The 27,326-nt window shown below is 36.4% G+C and overlaps 1 protein-coding gene across 3 annotated transcripts in view; it reads left to right on the top strand.

Annotated features, from left to right (window-relative positions):
- OSBPL3 (oxysterol binding protein like 3) overlaps positions 1 to 27,326 on the top strand; it is an 87,953-nt gene that overhangs the window by 48,009 nt on the left and 12,618 nt on the right. For 2 of the 3 annotated variants that reach the window (XM_084281295.1, XM_084281294.1), the window contains exons 6-18: positions 3,215 to 3,334; positions 3,562 to 3,615; positions 3,820 to 3,933; positions 4,736 to 4,906; positions 8,315 to 8,441; positions 9,291 to 9,394; positions 9,538 to 9,630; positions 10,277 to 10,433; positions 12,789 to 12,919; positions 20,636 to 20,770; positions 21,457 to 21,550; positions 24,234 to 24,484; positions 26,057 to 26,194. In XM_084281295.1, the coding sequence (XP_084137421.1) occupies positions 3,215 to 3,334; positions 3,562 to 3,615; positions 3,820 to 3,933; positions 4,736 to 4,906; positions 8,315 to 8,441; positions 9,291 to 9,394; positions 9,538 to 9,630; positions 10,277 to 10,433; positions 12,789 to 12,919; positions 20,636 to 20,770; positions 21,457 to 21,550; positions 24,234 to 24,484; positions 26,057 to 26,194 (1,689 nt within the window). The remainder of the gene's footprint in view (positions 1 to 3,214; positions 3,335 to 3,561; positions 3,616 to 3,819; positions 3,934 to 4,735; positions 4,907 to 8,314; positions 8,442 to 9,290; positions 9,395 to 9,537; positions 9,631 to 10,276; positions 10,434 to 12,788; positions 12,920 to 20,635; positions 20,771 to 21,456; positions 21,551 to 24,233; positions 24,485 to 26,056; positions 26,195 to 27,326) is intronic. The other variant, XM_084281296.1, reaches the window with a different exon arrangement.

The following is a 27,326-nucleotide window of genomic DNA, read 5'->3' as shown; positions in this document are numbered from 1 at the left end:
CTTTCTTGGCTGCCTCACTGAGCAAAAGAACAAGGAGAGATGTGGATCTTCTGCAGGAACAGGGGAAACATCTTATGCCTGGACTGCAGAAGAGTCCCAGACTAAAATTGATTGTGATACAGGCCAGGATATGCTCTGTATTTAAACTTTTTACCAAAACTGTTGACGCTGTGTATCCCAGGTGGGTGTACTGCCACTAAACTACTTCCCAGTGCTTTCTTTCTCTTTCATCTCATATGCCCAATGTAGCATGGATCTGTCTATTTTGAGGAGTCCCTTTAAAATTGAATCGAGATTTCTGTGGCTGATTGTGCTCATATTTGTGCTTGTCTCCTGCAAGTAGACAGCTTTATTAACAATATACGGTGTTTAAGCTTAAACAAACTCTGTGAGAACTGGATCCAAAGTTCAAGAAACTGGATTAATTAGGCAAGACAACAGAATACTGAAAAGGATCTGCTGTTTGATAGTCTTGACTGCTATCAGATCAGCTTTCAATGGAAAAATGATGTGTTTGGATACTGCAGTTTAATATATTTTGGGTAAGGCAATGGAAATAACGTGCTTGGTAATCATGCAATATTGCTTTTAAGCTCTTCTGGCTAATTTCAAGAAGAAACAAAAACATAAACATGCCATTCTTCTTAATCTTGTAGATGTGCCCATTAGTTCTTAATTAGAATCATCTTTCATTAGTTCCATTAGGTTTCACACTTTTTTTTTTTTAATGTTTACCTCAAGTCCCCAGTTTGAAATCAGCTCATGTCAAGATTCGTTATATATTAGCTCATTTAGGAGAACATATTTCCCAAGGAGAGGAAATTTTATCCACATGTGGAGAGTGAACAGCAGAAAGTTCAGCTGTTACATGCTTAATGTAAATTGTAGCATTGTACCGTATTTGATTATATTTAAAGAGGGTGCTCTGTCATCGTAAGTCCTAATGCTTGTAATTATATACAGGTTAATTAAATAATCTTTAACAAGCAAAGAAATTCCAAACTCACTGCAGAAAGCAGGTGGTCTAATATTTCCATTTATGGCAGAAGAGACGGTGGAATATAAATTCTTTTATGCTTTCAAGGTTGGAACACTCTGTGAAAAAAGAAGAAAAGTCCTTAATTGTGGAGGCTTATAGCTGCCTTTGTACTTGAATAGCTGTCAAACCACAGCTAGAAAGCCATAGCTGGCTGTCACTGTAAGGGCACAAGCTGACTCTCTGCTTCATTTTCTGGCTGCTTCACCCCACAAAAGACTTGTGCTGCTGGTGTCTAGCAGCAGAGCGTGCACTGCTGTGGCTCATGTTGCGCTGATGTGCTGGAGACAGCCTGGAGACCTTCTGCTCTTCATTCAAAACATTAGCTGCTGGTGTCTATGAGTAACTTATCTGTTCCCTGACCTGGTATCATAGCAATTTTCCCCTAAGTAGGAGAGGATTTGTGATTATTTAGAATCCTAAGGGGGTCCCACATTGAGAAAAAAAAAAAAAAAAAAAGAAAAATAAAGAATATGGAGTGAAATTTCTGGTTTTCAACAGCAAAAATATGGTTTCATGAGTGTACTAGTTAGAAATAATGGTATTTAAGGAGCTGTCAAAATATTGCAAATTGGAGGGAGTAAAGGAGCTGTGCATTACAAAACTGGCAAGCATAAAACCCAAGCCCATAGGGGCACAAAATGCATGCTGTGATAACAATTTAATTTAGAATGAATGCAGTTTTGACTTACCTTCAGGCAGCAGAACATCATGGCTGATCTGTAGGGTGTGGAGTGATGGGAGCTGCTCAGCCCCATTTCTGGTGCTGGCAGCCTGCTGTGTAGTGCTGGCAGAGGGAACTCAAGTCGAAGAATCTGACCAATTTTGCAGTTTGTTCCATAAAGTGCGGTACAAGGAAAATAACAACAAAATAGTGGAGTGCTGCCACTAATGTGTTGGAATAAGAGATCATGTTGTTTAAACTATTTAATGGATGGCTTTTTGTCTTATTCTGGTAATGGGCATATAACCTGACGTAATTTTTGTGGTTAGTTTTAGATTTCTTGGGGTGAATTTTAAGGATTCTAAAGATGGATAAATGAGCACAACTAGCACTTTTGCCAATTTTTGTTTAACATTTGTTTTAAAGTTTTTGAGTCAGTCTTTTTTTTTTTTTTTTTTCCCGAAGGGAAAAGCTACTTCCCTTTGTAGCTTAAATGAAAGATCACAAGTACTCGCCTGCCTGGTGTAGTTCTGTTTTCTCATAAGTGTTTCATAGTAGTCCTTTACATTGTTAAATTCTACAGGTTAAAGTATTTGTCTTTTTTAAGTACACGTCAGTGGCGCAAGCCATGACATTTTCTGTTAGTTGTTTATAATTAGGGATCTGTGGAATCCAATGGTAGCTGGCAATAAATAATTCATGAAATCTGTCATCAGAAATCTTGAAATTCATGTTACATGGTCATTAGTAGTTTTCCCATTTGAAAAAAAACAAAAAGTAAAAAATCTCATCAGATAAATTCTTTTTTCTGTTGCATTGCTGCAGGATATTTCATTTAAGACTTACTGACAGCAGAAGAGAGATACTCCTTTAATTAGAGGTGTATCTGATGAAAGTGGGGGAGTATTTTACTTGTACTCTCCCTTTACATCATGTTCTTCATAGTACTTGAATTACTTAGCTGGCTTGTTCTTTTTCTTTATTTTCTTTATTTTTTTTTTTACTATTATTATTACTTTATTTTTTATTTCTAGGGAGAGTGCAGTTCATTACAAAATACAAAGCCTTTAGTAACTGAGTATGGGCAAAAGAGCATTATAGAAATGTCTTCATTTTCAGACTTTTATTTCTGTTTCATAACCTACAAAGCATATCCTTTTAGCATAGTCAGTTTCTGTACATGACTGCAGAAAGCTTTTTATGGTAAACTGACTAGGCTGTGGCTACATACTGTGTGTGTACCCACAGAAAAATATGCATATAAAATTCTGGTAAGCATCTACCTTCAATGATGGTTCATGTCATAAAAATAGCATTTTTATTTAGTTTATATTGTATCTATCCAAATTTTAAAAATTATATCTTGTCTCTTCGTAGATACGTAGGAAATGTATAAAGAAGGATCTAAGGTTAGATTTCAGCATCCTTTTGTTTTTGTTTACTCCTCTCCAATCTGTTTTAACAATTCTATCAGTTGGAAGGAATAAGATTGAGATTTGGATTTTCTATTTAAGCAGGACAGCTGGGAAATTGTAGAAGGACTCCGGGGAGCAATGAATTGTACCCAGGAACCACAGAAGCAGGAAGGCTGCTTGCTGAAAAAGAGGAAATGGCCTTTGAAGGGCTGGCACAAGGTAGTAAAGGAATGTCTGTCTGAAAGCCTGGTGCCATTTGAATGTGACTTACTGGGTGTGTTGTTACAGCAGAAATAAAAATAAAAAAATTAAGAGCATGGAAAGTGTTCTCCAAAGAAGTATGTGTGAGTGTTTGGGGTAGGCTTTTTTTTTTTTGGTTTTGCATAATTGGTTTTTTTTGGTTGTCTGTTTGTGTGGTTTTTAATTCTCTGCGTTTCTGGTTACAGAGATACTTCTTTTTGGACAGAGGGATTTTGAAATATTCTAAATGCCAAGCCGATGTAAGTAATTTAAAACCCTTTAAGGTCATTATAAGGTAACAATAGTATGTTATCTGAAATACTAGTAATTCCATATTACTGGTTAAGAGAAGTAGAGTTTCAGCAGCTCTAAACAGTAGGTCGAAGGCAGGAGAATGATGGTCTTAGCAGGTCTGTCCTTCTGCTTTATTCTGGGGTTATTGCATTCTCTTTACTTTTTTGCAGATAGAGAGAGGGAAGCTTCATGGCTGCATTGATGTTGGGCTTTCTGTCATGTCTGTAAAGAAATCAACAAAATGTATAGATTTGGATACAGAAGAGCAGATATACCATCTGAAGGTAGGTCTTTAAAATTATTTAAAGTTTACTCCCAAAACTGTAGGGGTATAACAACATTAAGTCTGTATGGTGGAGACCACATTTATTTTTACTAGTAGTAGGTTTGTTAGTTGCCCTAATAATTTTTAGTCTCAGGAGACTAGTTTTACACTTTATAATTTCAGAGATTTTACTGTACTGTTCCAGAGTTGGTAACCCTGTTACAAAATTATTCTCTAAGTAGAAACTTGGAAGATACCTCATGTTTAGCTGTACTCTGTTCTCCACCATTTTTTTTCAGCAAAGGATATGCACTTTTTATATAAGTGCTTTTATTTTCGGTATTTGTATCTTGTTCTTTGTTTTATCTGTAGGAAGTATTCTCTATAGTCAAACGTATAGAACTGTATATTCTGTCTTGTGAAATAAATTGTTGTAAAATTCATCACCAAAATCAAATTTCCGTTTGCAGTTCATTAAACCTTGACTAAACCTTAAAACTGGCAACTAAGAAATGACAATTTTTTTCTTTGTTTATATTGCTTTTTTCCTATCTAGAAGTTGTTACGTATTGTGTTCTGTATTGAAATCATAGTCATGTTGACTGAAGTTTCTCTTTTTTTTGACTTTCTCCAGTGACAATTTTTCTGTCATGCTTAAGCTCATGCAGCATGTCTTCTAATATGAGCATCATTAGAGAAACTTTCTCGATATTTTGCCAATAAAAGTCAGCTAGGCTAGCTGTCTAATGAGCACAAGGTATCTTAGTTTCTTTATTAGCAGTTTTGGATGTGGGTGTTACAAAATCTGAAATTTTGTGTAGGTGAAATCTCAGGAGCTGTTTGATGAATGGGTAGCAAAACTTCGTCATCACAGAATGTATCGTCAGAATGAAATCTCCATGTTTCCTCATGACGTCAATAATCTTTTCTTCCCTGTATCTGCTACTGTGGACTCTGTCCCCGGTGTGTGTGATTCTACTCCAAGTAGAAAGGTAATAGTGGTAATAGTTATGATTTATAAATAATGAGCTTTCATCAAGGAATAAATTAGCCTGACTTGAGTTTAAATAAAGAGCATAGGAAATTTGTAGGGGTCTAAGTTATGGTCTAAAATATTTTGCTCTATAAAGAGCAAAATAATATTATTAATATATTTTCTCCCAAGCAGTTTTCTCTATGATGATGGTAAATTGTATAATATTGTCTTATTATTTTAGTGAATTAAATAATATTCAGTTTTAAAAGTAATGAAAATATAGTTATAACCCCATAATATTTGAGACATATTTCAGTATTTGTGTGATACGTTCATGGTGAATGTCAGTCTGGGTCACAGAAGAGCGCTTAGCTGTATTATTTTTTTTCCTTTTTCTCATTTTTTCTTTTATCCTTTAGCTAATAAAACCTCTCTCTTTTTACATTAATGTGTCTGACTGTGCTTAACTGAGATGTATATAGGGATTACTGAACAGCCATCACCTGTGACTACCACTTGCATTTTTAACTAAGGTACTCTCACAGAACAGTAATGGTATTCTGCACTCGAACGCAACCTGTCTCCAGCAGTTTGCATGCTGACTGGTTGACGTTCACCCAAAGAAGCTCTTCTGCTTTTGTCTAGAACCAGTGATCTCTTTCGAGAACATTTTTTTTTTATCAATACTGTGCTACTTTCTGTAACTGAAACTGCTTTCTGTTTCTGTCAACTCCAAAAGTACCTCTGTGCAGCAATCACCTCTTTGTTATCCTCCTACTTAAGGTTTTCTTTTCCCTAGCTATATTGCTGTGCGGTCTGAGTGGGTTTGTTTCACACTACCTGCAGTACAAGAATTTTCCTCCTACTGGCACCTCCCTGGTTTGATAGGACTCCTTCTGAGCTGTCAGCAACATGTTTATCAGTGCTTACTGGGGAAACAGCATAGTATTTCTGCGTAAAAGGGTTTTAGGCATTTCTGAGGATTCTCCATCTGTAGGATTCTTGGGGGATGTTTAGGAGTGCTGTGTAAACTTACCCACTAACCTTTCTCCCACGCCTTTTTCTCCTTCAGAGACAACAAGTACAGTACATCCCCTGGTATTGACAGTAAAAAACAGGGGTGCCTGTAGTATCAGTTTGAACAAAGTCACTCTATACGTTTGCCTGTTAGCTGCATGGAGCTCTGTGTCTACAAGACATTGGGATGGGGGGAGGTTCATCACTTTGGTAGGACTATACTGTTACGGTGTAAATTTTTTTATTTAGCAAGCACAAACATGTGCCTGAACAGCTTTTTGCTAGTGGCTGAGAAGGAGGGAATCTGTGTGAGCCAGCAGCTGAAAGCACAGTGATGTGCCCTGCGGTAACAGCACTGTTCTGCAAAGAACTGTCTGCATGGGTTTTGTGGAGCCAGTACCTCTGCGGCTCTGACAGCCTGCTCTGCTGAGACTGTGTCTGCTAGGAAATGGGAAACCTTATGGGACAGTCTAGTTCTTTTCTCCTGCAAGACAGCTGGAATAGAGGGGGGAGAATAATATTGAAGGTAGACATCAAGCATAACAATGCCTTTGCTCACAAAAAAAAAATATATATGTATATATATTCATGTGACGAGAATATCTAAAATCTGTACTCACTGTCAGGATCTATAAGCATTTCTTCTTTGGCATGAAAGACTTTAATTCACTTTTAATTTATTAATCCAGATTTGTACCGCAAAGAAGCCCTGCTTATTTTCATGTGAAAAATAGAAGGGGATAGTTCTTAAGCTCCAGTTAATCACCTTAGATCTGCTGAAGCTAAATGGAGGTTTGCCAATTTACACGAGTCCTAGCTAGGTTAATGTTGATATCAATCCAGAAGTTAAGTTATTTTGAGAAAAATATGTTAAGTGAACTTTTTATTGCATTTTATTTGCTTTTAGAAATGCTAGACCAATTTTCACTTCTTTATTGTTGTTGTTGGAAGGTGGATATATGTATCTATGTATATATATATATGTGCAACACTTAGAATCTAATGCTTAACCAGGCTGATCATGACCAAGAGTATGCTAACTGGAGCTCTCCAAACTCTTTTACCTGTTTCTTGGCAATGTCTTCTTGCTTCTTACCTCCTACTCATGCCCCTCATGAATACAAATTCTGGAAAAGGTTTGGTTATATGGTTAGATTTTTAAGAGATAAATGTGGGATTGGCTTCCAAAATGTCAGTAAAGTGTTCATCTTTAAATTAAGTTTGCTTATGCTTACAAAGGTGCTGGGATTATTATTTGTGTATACATATATAGATGATTACAGCTTTATTTATGTAGGAATAAAACAGCTGAACCGCATAGATTAATTTAAAAATAATTGTGCTTGTTGATGTTTACTGCTATTGCAGACTGACTATATAAATTGACATAGTACTGAATGACATCATCTGGACAGTGCTTTCTATTTTATTCCACAACTCAAGTTGGAGCATATATTACATAGTTTAAAAGACAAACTAAGAAAACTGCAACTGGATAAGATATACATGATATTTCCTCTGAATAAATTTAAAACTAGTGCTACACGAGTTTTGATATAAGGTGAGCAGGAGGTAACAAATCCTGTAAAGCCTGTGATTTAGAGAAGAGCCAAACAACTTAGTCATCTTTTCTCATAATCAGTGAGTGGGCAATGTAATGCCACTTAAGATGAAACATTTATGAAAACATTTTAAAAACTGACTTTAAACAAGATGTTGATAAGGCAGGTAATTGCTTTATGTAACTTCCTGTTGTTGATATTAATAAAGGTGAAAAGTTTAATAAAGTTTAAAAAATAATTAGGCATTTGAATGGCTACTATTTGTAGTTACATTAGAAAAGAAAACAGAATAAGGCGCTATGAACTGGTAATAGTATTGGGTAGAAATTTCTTTCAATTGGAAGCTATTTAATTGTACTACTCAGTTAGCTCTTACACAGGATTTTGAGCATCTCTTGAAGCATCTGACAGTAGCTGCTACCGAAAATGAGATAGGTTTGAGAAAGATTACTGAGATATTGCAAAAGAATAGTCTATATCCAGTTAAGATATATGGTTACACATGTAGTAAGGTCTGTCAAGCTAAATCCACTCTTGATTCATAAGACCTTGAGTAAAAATTTTAAAAAGCATCTAGTAGATTATGCTTCCTTCATTAGAAAATAACTCTAACAAATATGTGCATATTACATTTTAGTTACCTTTGGGGCTTCTTCAGGGAGCATGCAGAAGGAACAGAATGTCCTGTTTTGGTTTTGTGCCACATAAGAAGCTTTGAATGTATTAAATTGATTTAATAGATGCATAGCTTTGGCCTTCCTCAAAATTTATTTTTCAGCAAAATATTATTGTTCCTTCATTAAAATATCGTTTGTTAATAATTTGCTTGTTCTTCTTTGGAACAGGCAGGCAGCTTGACCAAACAGAATTCACTGTCAGCTGGAGGTAACTTGTCATTTTCCTTTTCGAGTAATGAGTCCAGGATTCCATCATGGCTACAGTCTTCTGAAGACATGGAAAAATGCTCGAGAGGTAATGATATTCGAAGGAAGCTGAAAATAGCCTATTTCCTATGGCTGTTTTTAAAAATGACAGTACAATAGCATAAATAGTAATTAAAGTTAGAGTTTTCTCAGAAACAAGGGGGAGGAACAAAGTAGTTGTTGGTTAACTGCCTACTTGTTTTCAAAAGGACTACTGATTCCTGAATGTGGAGATTATCAGTTTTGGGGACCTCTTAAAGGAACCTACATATTTCGGTATATGTTCTTTTATATGTGAACATCACCTTCAATAGTAAAACTTGAACTTTCTTAATCTGGGTATTCAAAAAAGGGAAGCATCCAAAATCTAGTCATTTTAAAAGGACTAAATCTTTTTACTTCAAGTTACCTTCTGCTTCCATGTTTTTCTAAAAGCATGAAAATCTTTCTCATGTTGATAGTGTCTGTATGATGTGTATCTGCTAAGTTTCTACCTAACATTGAGCTTCAATGTTAACATAGAGGAGGCCCATCTCTAGCTCTGAATGGACTATTGACTATTCAGTCTTTAAGCCTTTGGATTTGATAACCCTCTCCATGAGGAGGCCCGACTAGTCCCAAACTGCAGTAATTATTATGTTACTCTCGATTTTCTACAATCAGCAAGGATAAAATACTAAGATCATTGCACAGGCTGTATAGAAACATTTCAATATTTTGAGTATGGAATTGAAGAGAGAGGGATACAAGCTTTTTTATGCAGTTGTCTAATACTGTTTTTTTTGTTCATTTAATAACTTAAGTTAGCTACCATCAAAATAAGACTAACCTACAAACAAAAACTTTCATTGTGCCTGTTACTTGAGAGCAACTGAAAATACTCTGTTGTTCAAAACAGATCTCTCCACCTGTCACACACATTTACTGGAAATGAACCAGCTGTTACAGAGCATGGATGTTCTTCACAGGACCTATTCAGCGCCTGCTATAAATGCTATGCAGGTTTGTTGTTTAAAAATAAATAAATAAAGTTTTCCCTTGCAATTCAAAAAGAACCCCAAATCCTAAAAGATCAAGGTGTTTATTCTTATCTTTGCTAGTTTTATGGTGATCTGCATTAATTTTGTCCGATGTGTTGTTAAAAGGTTGGACCTTTTGAAAGCCCAAAGAAGGAAAAGAGAACACATAGGAGGTGGAGATCCAGAGTTGTTGGTAAAGAGGCTAAAGGAACATTACAGGTAACTTCAATCTTTTCAGTAGCTCATCTTTCTTTATATCCTAGTTATTGGTCATTTCTCAATATAACCAGTTTAGGAAATATGAGTCCTTTTGAAGTAGTAACCTGTGCTGGATCATTTTAAGCAGTAATATATTAGACAAAACAAAAATATGTCCTCATATATATCTGCAACAGGATCTGTACTAATTTCTTTGGGAGACTGACAATGTCTTTTACCTATTTTTTCCATCTGCCTGCAATTTAGGGGGGGATTCTGGTAGTGTTTTCTTTTTTTAGCAGTACAGATTTTTTATATTCTCCAGGTATTTTTGTGCATATTTGCCTCCAGAGGCCATATTGTTAGATACTAGGAAGTGAGTAAAAATAATATACCACATCCTACAGCTCTCAATGGGCTGGTTTCTTGGAATTTTGCCACATTTCCCGTTATGACATCTTGGGCAAAATTGGTTCAAATTGTATCAATGGTTTTATCCATTGCAAGCCTACTGGTAACCAAGAGTAGTACTTCAATTTTTGGTGTCTCCAGCATGCAACTCTGATAGGGACAAGTAAAAAAACAAACAAACAAACAAACAAAAAACATTCTTTGCAGTTTGTAAACAAGCAAAAAACAACATCACAAATGGCTGTCCTCCTTACAGGTGCCTTCAGTATTTTCTGCCCCTATGAGACTGCATGCTTCCAATCCTAACTTATCTACAATAGATTTTGTAGAAGAGAAAAACTACTCTGATGGCTCTGAAACATCATCAGAATTTACTAAAATGCAGGAGGACTTATTTCACATTGCACATAAAGGTAAACGAAATTTTGTTGTTCATTCACAGTTTTATGTCATCACAATTTAAATATTGATGTGACTTTTGAGAATGCATCCTATTTAATATTTAGAAAAATGCATGAAACGCCCTTCCTTCTTTTTATTTCCTCATGGAATTGCAAATGTTGATGTCTTGAGTCATTTGAAAAAAGTGGCTTAATCATCCAGTATACATATAAATATATATGTTATGGAGGACCTTACCTTGCTTAATGTACTAAAAACCTAGATTCTATTTGTTGCCAAAAGGTGAAAATCCTATAGTCCATTGCTGTAAATGCTACAGGAGATCATATTCTTTTCTGTTTACATGCATATGTGTGTATATGAACATGTGTGTTTATAAATTCAGACAGTTCGCTGTATTTCAGAGTCAACATTTGTTGGTGATGCAAGGGTTGCTATGGTAGTAACCTATTTTTAGTGAATATATAAGAGTAAAATCATGTAAAGCAGCCAGAGGGACAGCCTGACTCTTTCTTCTCTCAGAATCATTCTTCTTTAGCAGTACTTTGCCCTGTCACCCTCACACTGGAAACATTTTTACTATTTAAGTAATCTTGGTAAGGAAGGCACTCGAGCTTGTATATCTGAAAGACTTTTGAAAGCATTGGTTTTGCCCCCTTCTGCACAGGATAAGGATTTGATGTTATCAGTATGCATTCTTTCATTGTTTTTGCCCTCTGGTGCTGATGCGTCTTGATTCCATTACGTAAGGAGTGTATCTATCTCAGTAGTAAGCTTCATAAAGTCAATTATAATCAAAACTGATCCATGTTTTCTGAAAATTAAAAAGAAAGTGGAGGCGCAATTGGAAAAGTTGCTATCTAGTGGAGTTCTGGAAATCTCGGCTCAAAATGATCTTTGATCTTTTGTCCATGTCCCAAGTTTTGACTGGATTGAACCATGCATTAAGGATACAATTGACTATGCACCATTTAATGCAGTTATCATTGTATTAAGAAAACAAAGATATTTTTTCCCAAACTTGCTTTATATCACTACCCTTCTGGAAAAGAATAGTAAAGAAAACTTTTGCTTTTGATACAACTGAAATGTAACATAAGTACTTAATTCTGTAACATTTCTTCAGATTTTAGTATACAACTTACTAAATGAAATACAAGGTCACTGAGGATTCTGTGTATGTCACCCATGTGTGAAAGGCTAATGTAAAATAGATCATAATGGATACATCTTCCTCTGCATCCTCTGTGACATTGTTAGATTTCTTCATGTAGGTTAAGGTATGAAAATTATCTTTGGTAACCGTTTGCAGTGTTGAAATATACCTCAGGAGTATTTTCTTATAAGATTAAGTTAGGTTACCTGAGATACTAAGGTATATACATTTGAGATATTCCTACAAGGTAATGACTATTAAGGATAAGTAGAAATGGATGATTAGAAGAGAGAGATAACAGATTTGTTGTTTTTTATACTTCCTATGCATCCACACTCAGATTTAGTATCTTCATTTGCTTGGTAAATTCCCTGACAATTTTTTTGCATTGACAGTTCTTGTGACTTCAGTACAAGGTTTGATTAGTCCCCCAGAAATCCATTAGTTCTGCAGTTATATAAATGTTCAAAGCCTACATAAGCAAATGTCACTTTGTATTCCTCATAGTTAAAGAAAATATCAAATCTCTCTCTTTTTTCTTTTTTAAAGTACATTCCCCTTGAAAAATCTAGTGGTCTTCAGCTTTCATGATCTATTGTCTTTGAATGTTTCAGACTAGTAATATAGGCTCAGGAAGGAGTAGAAAGAGCATCATCATATTCAGGATCCGAGCCTTTTAGTCACTAAATCATCTAACAAGCTGAAATTTCATTGTACCCAAATGATGTAATAGAACTCAACACCACAGTTAACTTGTGGTGAAGCTGTTAACCCTATAGCTCTGGCACTATATGTGCTATAGATGCTTTCTTGATTTTTTTTTTTTCCTTCCCTCTCCTTCCCCACTGGAATTCTTAAAGGAATGTGAAGTAGAGTCATGGCCATCTGAAGATTCAAGCTAATTGGGGAACAAAGCAAGTGAAGAGCAGATGTGGTTAGTTAGCTTTGTTGCCATCTGTCACAAATAATCAAAGTAATTTTGACTGTGGCTAATATAGTCAGCGTGGTAGCATTCACCATAAACATTTCTTCTACTAAAAATCTACTCTGTAACCTTGATTAATATTACTTGTTTTTAGTGACCTATCCTAGATCTCAAACTAATTTCTTGTTTCTGTCACCATAAATGGCGTTTCTTTGAAGTTTTACATAACTGATATGTATACAACAGTTTTTTTTTTAACTTTCTCTTTTTACAAAACGGTTCTAGTTTACTTCACCTTGAAGTCAGCTTTCAGCACCATATCTACAGAGAGAGAAAAGCTGAAGCAGATGCTAGAGCATGATGCATCCTCATCTCCATCTGCACAAATAGTTGGCCTGAAGAATGCCTTAACATCTGTAAGTGATAAGCTGAAGTACAGCAAGCTTCATTGTCATCTGATACTACTTTTAAATTTCATAGTAGTTAATTTTTGTTTTGTTAGTGTTCGCTCTGTGCTAGAATTTTTAGTATTGAAGCATAATGAGTTATTATATATGGTGTTATACAAAGACTCTCTTTCCTAAATGGTAAAGGTGATAAGTCTGATAGATTTATTTGGGTATATAGTATAATCTGTATCATTTGATGTCAAGTATAAGAGGGCTGCTCTGTGACAAGTCTACCTTGTCTGGAAATATACACTGTTCAATCACTCAGTTCTAGGAGGTTGTGGTGGGGAATTTAGGTCGGTGTACTTTGTCTAATTGTTTGAGACCTTCCAGGCTGTTCATATTCAGATTGCTATCTGTTCAACCAAATAGCAATCTGGTTTCAGAGCAATGAAAACTATCATTACCATGCTCTTAAAATTTCAGTCTGTGTTGCAAATTCCTAATCAGAGGCACTCCTGACTCTCTGGCTATATGTGATATAGATCATCTCAGAAATCATTCAGTATAAAAATTGTTCGACTCCCTTTGTTTTACAAAAAGTTTACAAGATTTACAAGTTTATAAAAACTTCCTTTGTTTTACAAAAGCTGCATATGGTTATAGATTTTTAGCTTGTAACATGTTTCTTTGCCTAGACCTGTAGAGGCAGTTATGTCTTTGTAGATTTTGGCGAAAAGTGAAACTTGTTGCATAATAACTGTATTTACTCATTTGTTTTTGGCTTTCAGATACTTCACTTCTGACATCTGGATAGGTGTCTCACACTTTTCCAGTGCTTTTTGATTACTATTTTATATCAAAAAATCAGTTTTAAGACTTCTGAACTAAGTGAACACTCAGCCTGTTGTATTTGGTTGTTGTTTTTTTTTTTTTCTGAGCAATGAAGGATTCATCTCTATCCTCTAGATGTCTTTTAAAAGTCATTCTCTTAGCTCTTATCTGTTACTTAATAAGCCTTCTGTAGCTTGTCCAGATGTCATTTGTGAATGCTGGCAGTTACAGCAGAGGTTAACATCTATATGAGAGCTATTCTTAGCCTGTAGATCTGTAAAGCCATGATGCCAACAGAAATTTTCTCACCATGCACAGGAGAGATCCTGTAAGAGAAAAGAATGAGCTTTCTTTGAAGAGCTATGGAAGCACAGCTATGATAAACCTGACACATTTGCAAAAGTGTTCTTTTCAAGAGAGTCCTATACTGGTTACTTTGACTTGGTGTTTGTTATTAATTCATTTTTTATTCTGTATGCGTGCAAAAAAAATAATCAAACTCATTGGTTGAAAGCTATCAAACATGTCTGTTTTGCTCTTACTAGCCTGAACAGATAAAGTGCATAAAAAGACTTTTACAAAATTAGCGTCTCTGCTTCTATCCTTGACCTACACACAGTCTAAGAAAAGTAGATAGTGAATAGAGAAAAGTAATATATAAAAAATTACATAGAAGGAAGATAGCACAGCAGAAAAATGCTACAACAGAAGGAAAAAAGCACTTTGTAGCATGCTATACAGGCAGGCTGTGTAAATTCTTTTTTGCACTCATTTGAAGTGACACATAATAAAGCACCTGAACACTCGACACAGGAGTGGTAAATACCTGCATGCTGAATCCAGACTACACATACATAAAGCCAGAGAATGTTCTTTCTCCCTTCCACCATCACTTCAGGCCTACTGTCTTTCCTGCCCTCAAGACCATATCCATCAGAAAATCAGAAACATTACTGGGACAAATTATTGTGTAAACAGGAGGGTTCTCCACATTCAGATTGCAAAAATGGGCAGTAGGTCTTCAGTATTGTTCCAACCATCAAGAGGGTTTGTTTTTTCTTCTTTTTCTTTTTTTTTTTCCTTACCCAATTCAATAGACACAATTAAACAAAAAAGGAAAATGTGTTTTGTAAGGGCTGTAGGACCATCTTCATTTCTATACTGGATTTATTTAAAATGATGATCTTGGCTAGACTTGTGTTGCAGTACAGGAACTATGACTCAGAAGGCTTTTTTTTTTTTTCTTTTTATGGTTAAAATTAGTAATGCGATTTTTTTTCAGAGACACATTTTCATTTCAGCAGGGCTGCGTTCTCTTCCTTCAATTCTACTGTGACTGACACGTGGCCATCAGATGCACTCAGCACAAGTAACTAATACCAGAGTTTGCAGTAGAGATTTTTTCTTCTTACCATTTCCATTATAAGGCTGTCAGAACATGAGCTGTACCTGTTCTTTGATACAGTGGTAGAAAGAATTGTGAAGTTCTGCTTTCTGTAGAGAACTGCTTGGAAGATGTAGATAACCCTTGCCAAAGTCTACTTTGGCCAGAGGAAATATTTCAAAATAGTCTAAATATGCTTTATTTGGAATACAGTTTGAACAGCCTGCTATAGTAGATATTTGGCATCTAATGAAAAAATCCTGGGACAAGAACATCACAGTCAAATCTTTTTTTCCATTCCCTTTTGTTACATTGACAGAAAGCTGAGACCAAACACTTAAAGACACTTCTCCTGCTTCTGGGCAAGTCTGACAGCCTAAGGAGTTGCACAAGTCCTTGAGACTTACCAGGATAATCATGCACTAGATTGTTCCTCAAATTCCTACCCAAAGTTGCCTCTTTCTTTCAGCTATGCATCAAACCATCCACAATCCGTCCTGTGGTGGAGTACGTTTCAGATGTATCTTAGCAAGAAGATTCTGCTTCACATTGTTCCATTTCCATACTGCCAGGAGGAATGCAAAGACAGCTAGGTGGAAGAGACCTCTTCTGTATCAGTTTTTAAAGTAGAAGGTGTTACGATCAAGTCAGAGCAGTCTACAAAGCTCCAGTTGGTGCAGCAGAAAAATAACTACGCTTTCTGGTTCTCTTCAGGAGGACAAGAAACAAAAACTTGTATTCCTGTCAGTAAGGATAAAACCACATATCCTTACCCATTTTGGTAACCCAAACTTTAGATGTGAAATCCCTGTAGATGATCAGAGGACTGGGACATCTCTCCTATGAAGAGAAATTGAGAGAGAGTTGGGGTTGTTTAACCTAGAAAAGAAGGCTCTGGGGAGATCTCATTGCAGCCTTCCAGTACTTGGGGGGACTACAAGAAAGATAAGCAGGCTCTTTACTGGGGTGTGTGGTGATAGTACAAGGGGCTTTAAACGAAAAGAGGGTAGATCCAGGTCAGATATAAATAAGAAATTCTCTACTAGAGGGTGGTTGGATCTTGGAACAGGCTGCCCAGAGAGGTTGAGGATGCCTCATCCCTGGAGGTGTTCAAGGCCAGGCTGGATGGGGCTTTGGGCAACCTGGTCTGGTGGGAGATGTCCCTGCCCATGGCAGGGGGTTGGAATTAGGTGATCTTTAAGGTCCCTTCCAACCCAAACCATTCTGTGGTTCCCTGGCTGACAGTCACTGAAAGGAGACAGGAAGCTGCCCCCAAGTTTGTCTTTCAGGGGATAAATAAGCATCCAGGAATTGTAGACATAATTAAAGAAGCAAGGAGGCATCTGAAAAAAAATACAGTGTAACCAACAAAAAAACCCTAGTTCCAGGGAAGAAATAAGCTTGCAGGTAGGACAATTTGAACACCCTAGCAGACTGAAGTTTAGTCAAACTCTTGGCTCACACTAATCCTCAAACACTGAGCTTTTGTGTCTTTTGTGGTTCCAACTGAGTATGAAGGAAAACCCACCTCACCTCAGAAAAGAGTTGCCCTAAAGATCATAGTGTGTCCAACTAACAGCTGTGGCTGGAGGAGTGCTGGCCATATATTTAGAGTGTGTGTTGTTTGAGTCATCCCATCTGAGAGACCATGACTGCTTCTGTGTGACCTCCTGCTCCATGTCCTTGCAAAGGAGAAGTTACGTTACCATACATGACTACCTGTTGGTCTTGCAGTGTTACATATACTTGTGATACTGTGAAGGATGGCGTCCTTTGAATTCACTAGAGTGAATTGGTTTCTGAAATGGAACAAAGAATGGGCTGTTTCACTGTCAGGATCTGTAGAGATTGATTTTTTAACAGAGTAAATTTAGAAGAATGCTTACACATAATTATAAAGCAGTAGAATATAAAATAGTATTGCTGTACAATATTAAAATACAAATACAGAATTTTGGTTATTAATATCTCGCAAAAAAAAAAAAAAAAAGGAAAGAAAACAGAGCTAAGTTGTTGTAAGCATTGTTAAATAGTTTTCTTTGTTGGTTTTTATTTATTTATTTATTTATTTGTAGCCATCTCCAAATCACACCGGAAAGCTCTCCCCTAGAGCATAATCATGTCCAGTGAAACTTGCCCTCTGCCATTTCTGGAATTGTCTCCTGGAAAACAATGTTTGTCGTGTGCGAGGGTTGTCTTTCACTTCCAGGCTGCATTCTCAGTTCTTCAAATGTTTTTGGGTGTGGCAAGAATAAGAATACTGAGAGACTAGGTTGGAGATCGGACAGAAAGAAAGGAGCTGAAAAAAAGAGATGCATAAATTAATTTTTAAATTATTATATCACCTTACAGAACCTGGTAACTTGTAAATACCATCCTTGGCTTTTGTTCTCCACTTATATGTCTGAACAAAAATAATTTTATTTTAGACATAAAGAACAAGGGTTGAAGCATTTAGAATAACTGATTTGCTGGACCAGTAAAGAATCGTGTTGGTGGTGTTTAATAATGCACTTTAAATATTCTTCTCCCCTTTCTTTTTACGGAATAAAACCACTGTTCAAATTAGTTGAGAGAACTTTATATCCCCAATATTTGTGTTAAATATTCCAGGCAATAGCACAAAACACTGATCTAAAAGACCGGTTACGCAGAATACATGCCGAATCTATGATCCTTGATTCAGCATCTAATGCAAAATCAAGTCCAGATTTGGTGAAGGTGGGTATGGATTTCGTCTTCCAGTGATGTCTGCTCCTCCAGCTCCTACATCTAGACCGTGTTACATCTTGTCCTGTTCTTCATGTGTTCCCCGCAGTGTATTGTGTTAGTAAAATGAGTCCACTTCTGTGGTTATGAATCATTTCTGATGATGCATTGTGTAATGTTTAATTTTAAAGACTTTCCTTGTGAGCGGTTTTCCTGAGCACACTTCCATTGCTTTTTCCTGCTGGCTTCTGGTGTTCTCCCTCACCTCCTGCCCACTTCCCATTCAGCATGAACAAAGCTGTCTTGTTGTTACCTTGCAGGCAGCATTTCTCTCCCCCTTACTCCCTTGTTAGCTTTCATGTTCTGTATTTCTTTGTTGCCTAAATATTTTTAGCCCAGAACACTGGCTACCATTGGGGCTGATTTAAAGTTTAGAAGCATTACAAGACTTTTTCATGAAAGGATCAAATAAGGTAGATGTACACAGCTCTTAATGAGCTCTTTCACTGATTTAGTTTTGTGTGTGAAGCCATGGAGTCTTCTACATATCCAGTGAGCCAGTTTGAGATGTCCTGATGTTCAGGCAGCTCTTTGGCTTGCTGCAGAAGGCATATGAATATGGTGTATTTATAGGTCACAGGATCTAGATGCTAATGGTGCTGGTAAGGGGAGCAAGAGCTGTGTTATTTCTGGTGGATTTTCCTAAATGTTAACTCATACAGAAGCTTCTGCTGCTCTTGTATTATAAATCCTGCACTAGAACTTGAATGGATGTAATGTTGGGGGTTTTATATAACTTACTATTTCCTTCCATTTTTAAAGACAGTTTAGTCATTCAGTCTGTTCACTTCTATTTTCGTTCTCTTTTAGTAGAACTGGTTTTGGCCATATTTAGCCTCCTTTTTTTTTTTTTTCTTTTTTCTTTAAGGTAGTTGATCATTCTATTTGCCTTTTCCTTTTAATCCTATAAGATTTGGGACAGCACTTAAGCTGCTATCCAGAGAAGCATTCATGTATCAATACAATGTTTTTTTAATTTCAGGAGTTATTTTCCTATTTAGTAGAGGCTCTTGCAAAGACAATGGATTATTTCTGAAACATGCTGTATGCATTGCATATATCTGTGACAAAAATAGCTTTCTAAAGGTCCTTTAGGGGGGTTGTTGACAAATTCCCTCTGGCATGGTTGGGAATGGAACTTAAGGACAGAATCACTTATATTGGAAAAGTTTCATCTTAGATTTCTCTGAGGGCTATGGTATAGCAGTGTTGCTGTAGGTTACTGCACAGAACCTGGCTGTAAATGATACATCAGGTGCTATGACAGACCTGTGAAAACTGAAGCAGTATTAACTAGTTTCTCAGGCCTTAGCATAAGATAAAAGTTTAGTTTGTCGGGCAGTTTATGGTGTAGTCTATCATGCCACAATTGGAACATGAAAGTAGGCAAAATAAAACTCTCATGTGATTAAATATAAAAAGCAACTGTTCTTTTATGAGCCTTTTCTGCTCATTTTGCTTCTCAGATTCAAAGTAGTGTTGGAAACAATCCCAGTAGCAACGCTTTATGTATGTAAGATTTTTTTTGACTTAGAGGCCAGCGTAACTGGCTTCCCACAGAAGAGATAATTTCGAGGTTGCATCTTTCTTGCAGCTATATCATGGTTATATGCTAAAAAAGCAAAAAGTCTTTGGTATCATAGCAGTTTGGTTTGTTACCATGTCACCATTATCAGTACACACTGAGAAACATTTCATACTGTAGTAAAATCCACCAGCACAAGACTGAAATGGTTTGTCGGTTTGAGTACAGATTTATCAGATTATTCGTTAAGTGAGCTCTGAAAGTAAAACACTACGTTTCCTGCAAAATGATGATAGTTAGGGCAGTCATGGTTACAAGTTAATAGAGCATCTCATGCAGAATGAAGCTTGAGAGCAGCTGATACACTCGTTTGGGTCAGCTAGCCCTTTTCCTTAGTATTGGTGGAGTTAGGAGTAAACAGTAACAATCCTCTCCAATTTTTTCCTGTGTCCACGTAATGAACCAAGGTAATCCCACCTTTGCTAGACTATTTTCTGCAGCTCTGCCTATACCAACTATCTATGGAGCACTTGGGACTTCCATAGGCAGAAATAATGAAATTTGTATGATGTTTCAAATGGGCCTGCAGCAGCAAAGACAATGTCATTTATGTGGCTTTGATAATACGCTGATTTTGGTTAACAGAGTTCTTGTGTGTGGATATGAGGGAAAGCTTTCCAAAGCACAGCATGGGAAGTAGTCTGGTGGAGAAAGACAGCTAGGAAAGCATTGCTGTTATATAGCAAGCGACTTTGGCCCTCTGAATTTTGTATGCAACTCCTAGGCCAGATTGCATTGAGCATGGCCTGGGAGGAAAAGACTGATTTGATTGCTAAGATCAGAAAAGAATGTGAATCCAGTATAAAAAGGCTGGGAGTTTTCTTATTGTGGGGCTTTTTTAATAATATGCTTGCATGTATCTAGTTAAATCACTCAAACACCAATGCATTTTTATATTTATTTTTTTTAGGGGGGGAAAGTACATGCATCACTGTAACTGATTTACTGAACAATGCATTGCGATTTTTTTTGCTGTCTTTTTCTCTTCTCTTTAGTCTGTTTTCCTTTGGTTTTAATTCCGTCTTTAAAACATGCTGCCTTTCGCTAGAGAGGAGCATGTGCAATCTTCTCCCACTGTTTTACAGCCCGTTAAGTTACGTGACTGGATTTGCATGCATGAATGGTATTCGTGGCATTTTTCTTCTCAAAACTTTGTATTTCTTTTAAACAGGAAAATTCGAGAGAAGAAAGCAGAGGTCTGGTTCACCAGATCTCCAATGAAAGCAGACTGTCTATTGCTGACTCTCTCACAGAATTTTTCGATGCACAGGAAGTCCTACTGTCTGCTAGCTCTTCAGAAAATGAGGTCTGAACATTAGGATTGACATTATTCTTATGTAGTTCATTATCTGCTACTTGACACGTTGTCTTTCAGAGGGCTAATTGGTTGTCAGATGACTGCCAGAAAATGATTTTTTTTTTTAACAATAATAATACACTGCATGTGTTGTTATTATCTTTTTGCAATAAAGTGTAAAAAAATATTATGGAGAAGTCTTATGTGTGCATTAAGAAAAATAGCAAAAAGGTAGCTGGTATGCAGATATTGCATATATTATACCATCTGTCTTGAGTCATCCTGAAGGTGCTTAAGAAATTGTATCATAGAAATATATATTTATACTTGTCCTTGTTGTACCTGTCGGTACCTTGGGGCTGATGTCATGCACACTGAAACTTAATAGCTCACTTTATCACCTCTCTGGGATTCCATAAAAGCCTTGGCTTTTGATGCGGGGAAAGCTCTTTTAGCTCTGGGGCCAAGAAGATGAAGCATGCTTTCACTAAAAGAAAAGTTGAATTGTCATTGATGGTCATCTCTCCCAAACTTATCTTTTAATTCTTAGGCCTGCTTTTCTATAATACTGAAATACAGCTTAAACAATTCAAATATAATTAAAAAAAATTATTGGAGCAACAATTTTAATGTGCAGATGGGGTTATTTTAATGACTGCTTAAATATCTTGCTTATTTCTCCACCTTGCATGTAGGTATCAGATGATGATTCATACGTAAGTGATATCAGTGATAACGTCTCAGAAGATAACCTAAGCAATGACATGGAGAATGAAAGACAAACTTTAGGTAAGTTCAAAGTTTTATTGTATAATGTTCTGAAAACTGTGTTTCTTGTTGTTTGGGGTATTTTTTCTCATCTTGCTACAAATGATTCAATACTACAGGTTTTGTGATGCAAGTAACCTGTTTTTTTTTTTTTTCTTACCACCTCAGATAAGTTTTGAACAGCACATTCTGGATAATCTGATTAACAGGGCCAGGACACCATTGTTTAAGCAAGATGGTGTTCAATGTCCGTAGATAAACACCTGTTTTCTTGGCTTCATTAGTGTGACTCCAACTCATTTTTAGTTCCTTTCATGTCCACGGGATTCTTCAAACTACCAAGACCTAGCTGCTTTCTTTTTTTTCCAGAAAGTATTTTTTTCCAATTTAACAACCATGTTGAGAGGTCTGTTGTTTTTAGCAGAATTTGTTTAAAGGAACATGACAATTATTATACACTGGCAGTGTGTATGGATTTCTTCTTTGTATGTTTTAATTATGATAGGCTTTTTACTGCATACACTTAACTGTCTCGCTAATTAGAATGAGAATCAAGAAAGAGGAAGAGGAATTGGTAATAACAAACTAATTGGCTCTGTGCCTTCAAAGCATGTCACCTAGCCACAATGTTCTTCACTCTCTATCAAAATGTTTTATCTTCAATAATGCTGAATAGTGGTTTCTTACTTGCAGCATGGGCTTTTTTTTCTTTTTTTTTTCCATGAGAGGTGGGCAAACTATACTGTTGAGAAAATCTGGCATCTAATCTGTCTGCCTAACCTAACCACTGAGCATGCACCAGCAGCCTTAAAGGAGATTAATGAGAGCAGTATGGTTGGAATACCAGGCTAGAAAGTTCCTATTAGGTGCCCAGATGAATAAATAGTGTTAAGTTTCAACTCCCCTGCTGCATGTTTGAACTATTCACATCTTTTTTTTTTCTACACTTAGATTTTTTTCTCTTTCTCTGCTGTGTTTTGTCACTATTTACCCCAATTAATAGACTGACCCAGAGTATGTAGTTCAGTGAGTTGGTATTCAGGTTTTAATCAGAAACTGTCAAGGGATATAGCCAAATCCTATTTCATAGAGCTCTCTTCAATAGGAGTATGTTTTTAGCACTTACTCCTTCCTCTTCAGATATCCAGTCATTCCTGAGTTATGTGAGGAAACATCTTTCTTTTTGGCCTTTTCTGATACTAAATAAATATTTCCAACAGGGAAGTAAGTATAGGAACCAACCTCTTCTTAAAAAGGCACACTTAGCAGCATTAAGCTTCAGGCAGATTTTCTGATTCATAGTGCCCACATCCTTTTTATGCAAAAAGAAAGAGATATGCACTAGTATGTAAATACTTCTCCTGTCCTTGTTACAATAACTCAGTCACATGAGTTGTTAGGACTTTTAGTTCTGTGAGTAGCAGGAAAGACAGAAACTTCTTTGAGGCTGGTGATTATGAAAGCCTCTGTCTGAGACATTGGGCTAATATATACGTCAGTGATGGGGGACGTTAGTTTCTTGGGGTAATCTGTACTTTTTCATTGTTGGAAGCACTGCTGGTTTTGTGCTTATGCCAATGCAAAAACAAAGGAAATAACATTTGAAATCATGCATATAAGGGCAGTGTTTCTTTGGGCAGGTATGCTACAGGAAAGCTGTGCTCTTCTATGCTGTTTCAATACCTCCAAGGAAAAGCTGTCTGCAGAAAGCCAGATGAGGATGGGGATTAGCAGTCTGGGGCTATACCCAAAGGTCTCCAAATGGCAATGGACTGTAGTGTAGGAACATCCTAGGAGCTTCTAAGGATGTATAAAGGATGCTCATGTAGTGGCAACTGTGCTCCTTTCTGAACTGAGATTTATGTACAGATAAGCAATGTAATCTTCAGGCTAGTACCTGTTGCAGAAGCTTGTAGGTCTATCTTGATTGTGACACAAATCATTTCATTTCGTTGCACACTTGCAACCATTTATTCTGTTCTAACTGCTTTGACAAGGCATCCTTTTTTTTTTTTTTTTTTTGAATCTTTATCAAGTCCAGAGCTCTACAGTTGCTTCAGTTTTACCACCTACTAAAGAGGTCATTTCTCCACCAACATATGGGTGCATCTACAAGCTAACATGGCTTAAAATTTTTTTAAGTGCTCACTACAGTGACAAGTGCTCTAGAAAAGCCTTCATGTAAATCTGCGGTATAGTAAATTCCCTTGGTAGAAGTATTCAAAAACATAGGAAGAGATAGACAGGTGATATCTTTATGCTTGGATCTGTTAAGTGACACCTTGTCTTCTGAGAAGTGTCAACTTAATTGAAGCTCTGTCAGGGAAGGAGGTTTTATGTCACTTAAACAGATAGGAATCCATCTCTGTTACAAATAGGTTCGTTCTAATATTTACTCTTTCAAATTCAATGGAAAGCCTGAGCCTTTCTCATATCCTTTAAGAGTAAGGAAGTAATTTTTTATGCTGCTTTCCTATCTGGAGTTTAACTTGGTTAACTTCCAGAAATTAAAATTGAGTTCTTTCTTTATCCTTTTGTAACAGGCTACCTTCAAACCATAAGTGAAATATTTGAATGAAGTGTGAGGGTGGATGGAAGCTTTGACAGAAAAAAAGTTGGTTGAATTTTAATGTATGTTTGCAATGGAGATTAAATAGAAAGTAAGCAATGTATTGATTAACTTGTTCTGCAACTTCCTTTTCAGACTGTATTTCTGAAAGTGGAATTGGATGCCATTCTAAACGGAGAACATGTTTACCAGCTCCATGCCCTAATACTAGTAATATCAGCCTATGGAATATCCTGAGAAATAACATAGGAAAGGATCTCTCTAAAGTGGCCATGCCTGTTGAATTAAATGAGCCACTTAACACCCTTCAGCGTCTCTGCGAGGAGCTGGAATACAGTGAACTACTAGATAAAGCAGCGCATACACCTAACCCCTTTGAACGGATGGTAAACACGTTATTCCTCATACTTCATGACATTCAGTATAGCCAGAATAGAATACAATGTATAAACAATTTGCCAAAGAAATGAAGATATTCTGTTCCATTTTTCTTTTTCTCCAAGCTGAGGGAAGCAAACCCCTTAAGCATGCCTGGGCATGCTTACATACCCTCTACTTTTGATTCTTCTGCCTAATTTCTGTTGTTTTGTCAGAAAGCGTATCTCCTTAAATGCCTTGCTGTCCTGCAAGGTTAAGTAACATACTAGTTTAACTCTGTTTTGCAGCTTTTCCTCTTCCTTTCTTACTCTTCCAGTCTTCCAAGATTTAAACTTGGAAAAAAGAGGGAGGAATTGAGCTAATATGTTTCTTTCATGAGTATGAAAGTTACAATAAATCTTTAATAAATCTATAAATAAAAGATTTAAAAGGTTTCAAAGTTCTCTTAAAATGGAAGCTATGGATTATACCTTAAACTAAGTCAAGCCTTTTCAAGTCAATATGTCTTATGTTAAAAAGAGGCTATTAATGAATGTAAATAGTTATGTTATAAATACTGTTTGAAAAGAATCTTGCTTCATTCTGACAGTCTGCAAGGATTACAATTTAGTGTCTGTTCTCTTCTCAGGATAGAGGGTGTGTCTGTTTATTTGTTTTTTAGGTGCATAACCTTTTTGTTGTTCTCCTGAGAACATACATTAAAAGGAAATGAGCAGTAGTTCTTCACATCAGAGTGAAAAGAAATCTTTTCTCTCCTTCCTACAACTAAGCATCTGGAAATTGCCTCAGAATGAAGTATTCTTTGCCTTTGAGAAATTCCTCAGGCAAAATTAATGTTAGCTGTTGCACAGTAATTGCCACAGTTCAGTATAGAATGGCTCTTTTATCAATTTGGTTTCTGAAATTGTAAAAGGAAAGCATCTACTCTTTCACAAGATGAGGAAAAGGGAATGAAAAGGGAGAGAAACGGTACAGAGGAGACATGAATTGAACAAAACTAATTCTAATTCCTCAGGCTTGGGAGGAATTATACTGTGTTGACTGTAATAATTTGGAAGGATCTCCTGTGCCTTAATTGTAATAAAGAGCAGTTTCATTATTAGGTAATAGCATACAATAGATAAAAGGCAATTCAAACTGTGTTGGACGCAGTTTGTGAAATTTTGTGAAAACTCTTTTAATGCTCCATGTGCCATGTTTAGGACAAGGGTAGTGTGTAGATCCATAGAATCACAGACCGTAACTGTAAAAGCCAGTTAAAAAAATGTCTAATGGTGATTTTTAAAGTTACTGCTTTGAACTGTGCATGTTCCAGAAGGCTGAGTTGTTTCAAACAGTTTTCAGAGACACTGTTTTCAGTTGATTAAATTTGCAGAGTTTGATCCTAGTAACTCCATGCATCAGTGAACCCCTGAATGACTGAAAACTGAATACTTCTGTTATGTGTGATCCAGTGTTTAACCTGCAGGAGGAGGCATACAAGTTCATACTCTTTTTTCCTTCTATTAAATCCCAATCTATAGCAAAAAATGTGCCTGACTGTGGTAAATTAACCAAAATTCCATGTATGTTATTCCCAGGTGTATATAGCTGCATTTGCAGTATCTGCGTATGCCTCCAGTTACTACCGAGCTGGAAGTAAGCCATTTAATCCTGTTCTTGGAGAAACCTATGAATGTATTCGTGAAGATAAGGGTTTCCAGTTCTTTGCGGAACAGGTACTGTGTGCTGCACCCCTTACATTTGCTGTTTGATAGGCTGCTTAATGCTGAGTGCATAGCTGGTATCCGTTAGAATTAATAGCAAAATGTAAAATTACTTTTACCTAACCTTAGCCCAGCAAATCTCAAGGGGTGCTACAGAATTATAAATGAAGGAAATTGCTTTGTTTTTTGAGGAAACTCAGCTAATTCTGGCATGGAACATGACAACCAACAGCTGGCAGTTGGAAGCAAAGGCTGGCAATTTGTCTGCTCCAGCAGCTAGATATCTTGGTTAAGGGGAGTACAGTTCCCCACACTGAAGTCTGATCACTGCTGCAACAAGCCTTCATGTTCTTGTCATGTTCTTTTGTGTGATCATTAAAAATACTGTATTTTCAGCTGTTTAATGTCTTTTTTAATGACAAATATTTCACTCATACGAGTCAGTCAACCACTAGTATTTTTTATGGCACCTTGAATATTTCTCCTTGCTGTCCAAATATTTCGTGGGCTGAGCCTAGTACCACAGCTTAGTAGCTGAAGAATGTATGCAACACATCAAGGTCTGACTATTGCTGAAAATAGTCCTCCGATAGAAGAGTAATTATTAAGCATGGGCAAAAAATATTAAATTTAAACCAGTTGAGTTACCAAAATTGCTAAGCTTGAGGCATATGTTAAAAAGAGATAAAACTTAAATATTCTGGTGCCTATCAGGGTGTAAGAATGATTGAAAGCTGTCTTGTTTTGTCTAGACATAACAACAACAAAAAAAAAACACAGAAGTGTGGTGGTCAAAGCTGTACAACCTAGAAACTTGATCAGAAAAAGTCTTAAAAGAAGCTTGTGGTTTTGACACATTTTGTACATCATGTTCTACAGCTGACAAAAAGGAATGCTCTGTGATCTTTCCTTGGTCTCAGGAAGTATCATGGGCAAGAGAAAAATAAGGGAAAAAACAAAGCAGTCAAAGCAAGAATTGAATTAAAGTTCAAGCAATGTGTCTGTTACTTTATTGTATTTAGTTCTAAGGTAACATATAGCACACTGAAGTTACCAGTGTAACATCAAATTGGAGTAGCAAAGTGGTTAATAAAAGTTTGATACTGAGTTTAATGTGAGTTTGAATTGAGAAGTTTTTCCCCTT

The sequence above is a fragment of the Netta rufina genome (assembly GCF_964035555.1).
Source record: "Netta rufina genome assembly, chromosome: 2".
Lineage (NCBI taxonomy): Eukaryota > Metazoa > Chordata > Aves > Anseriformes > Anatidae > Netta > Netta rufina.
This window is presented reverse-complemented; position numbering and strand designations above follow the sequence as displayed.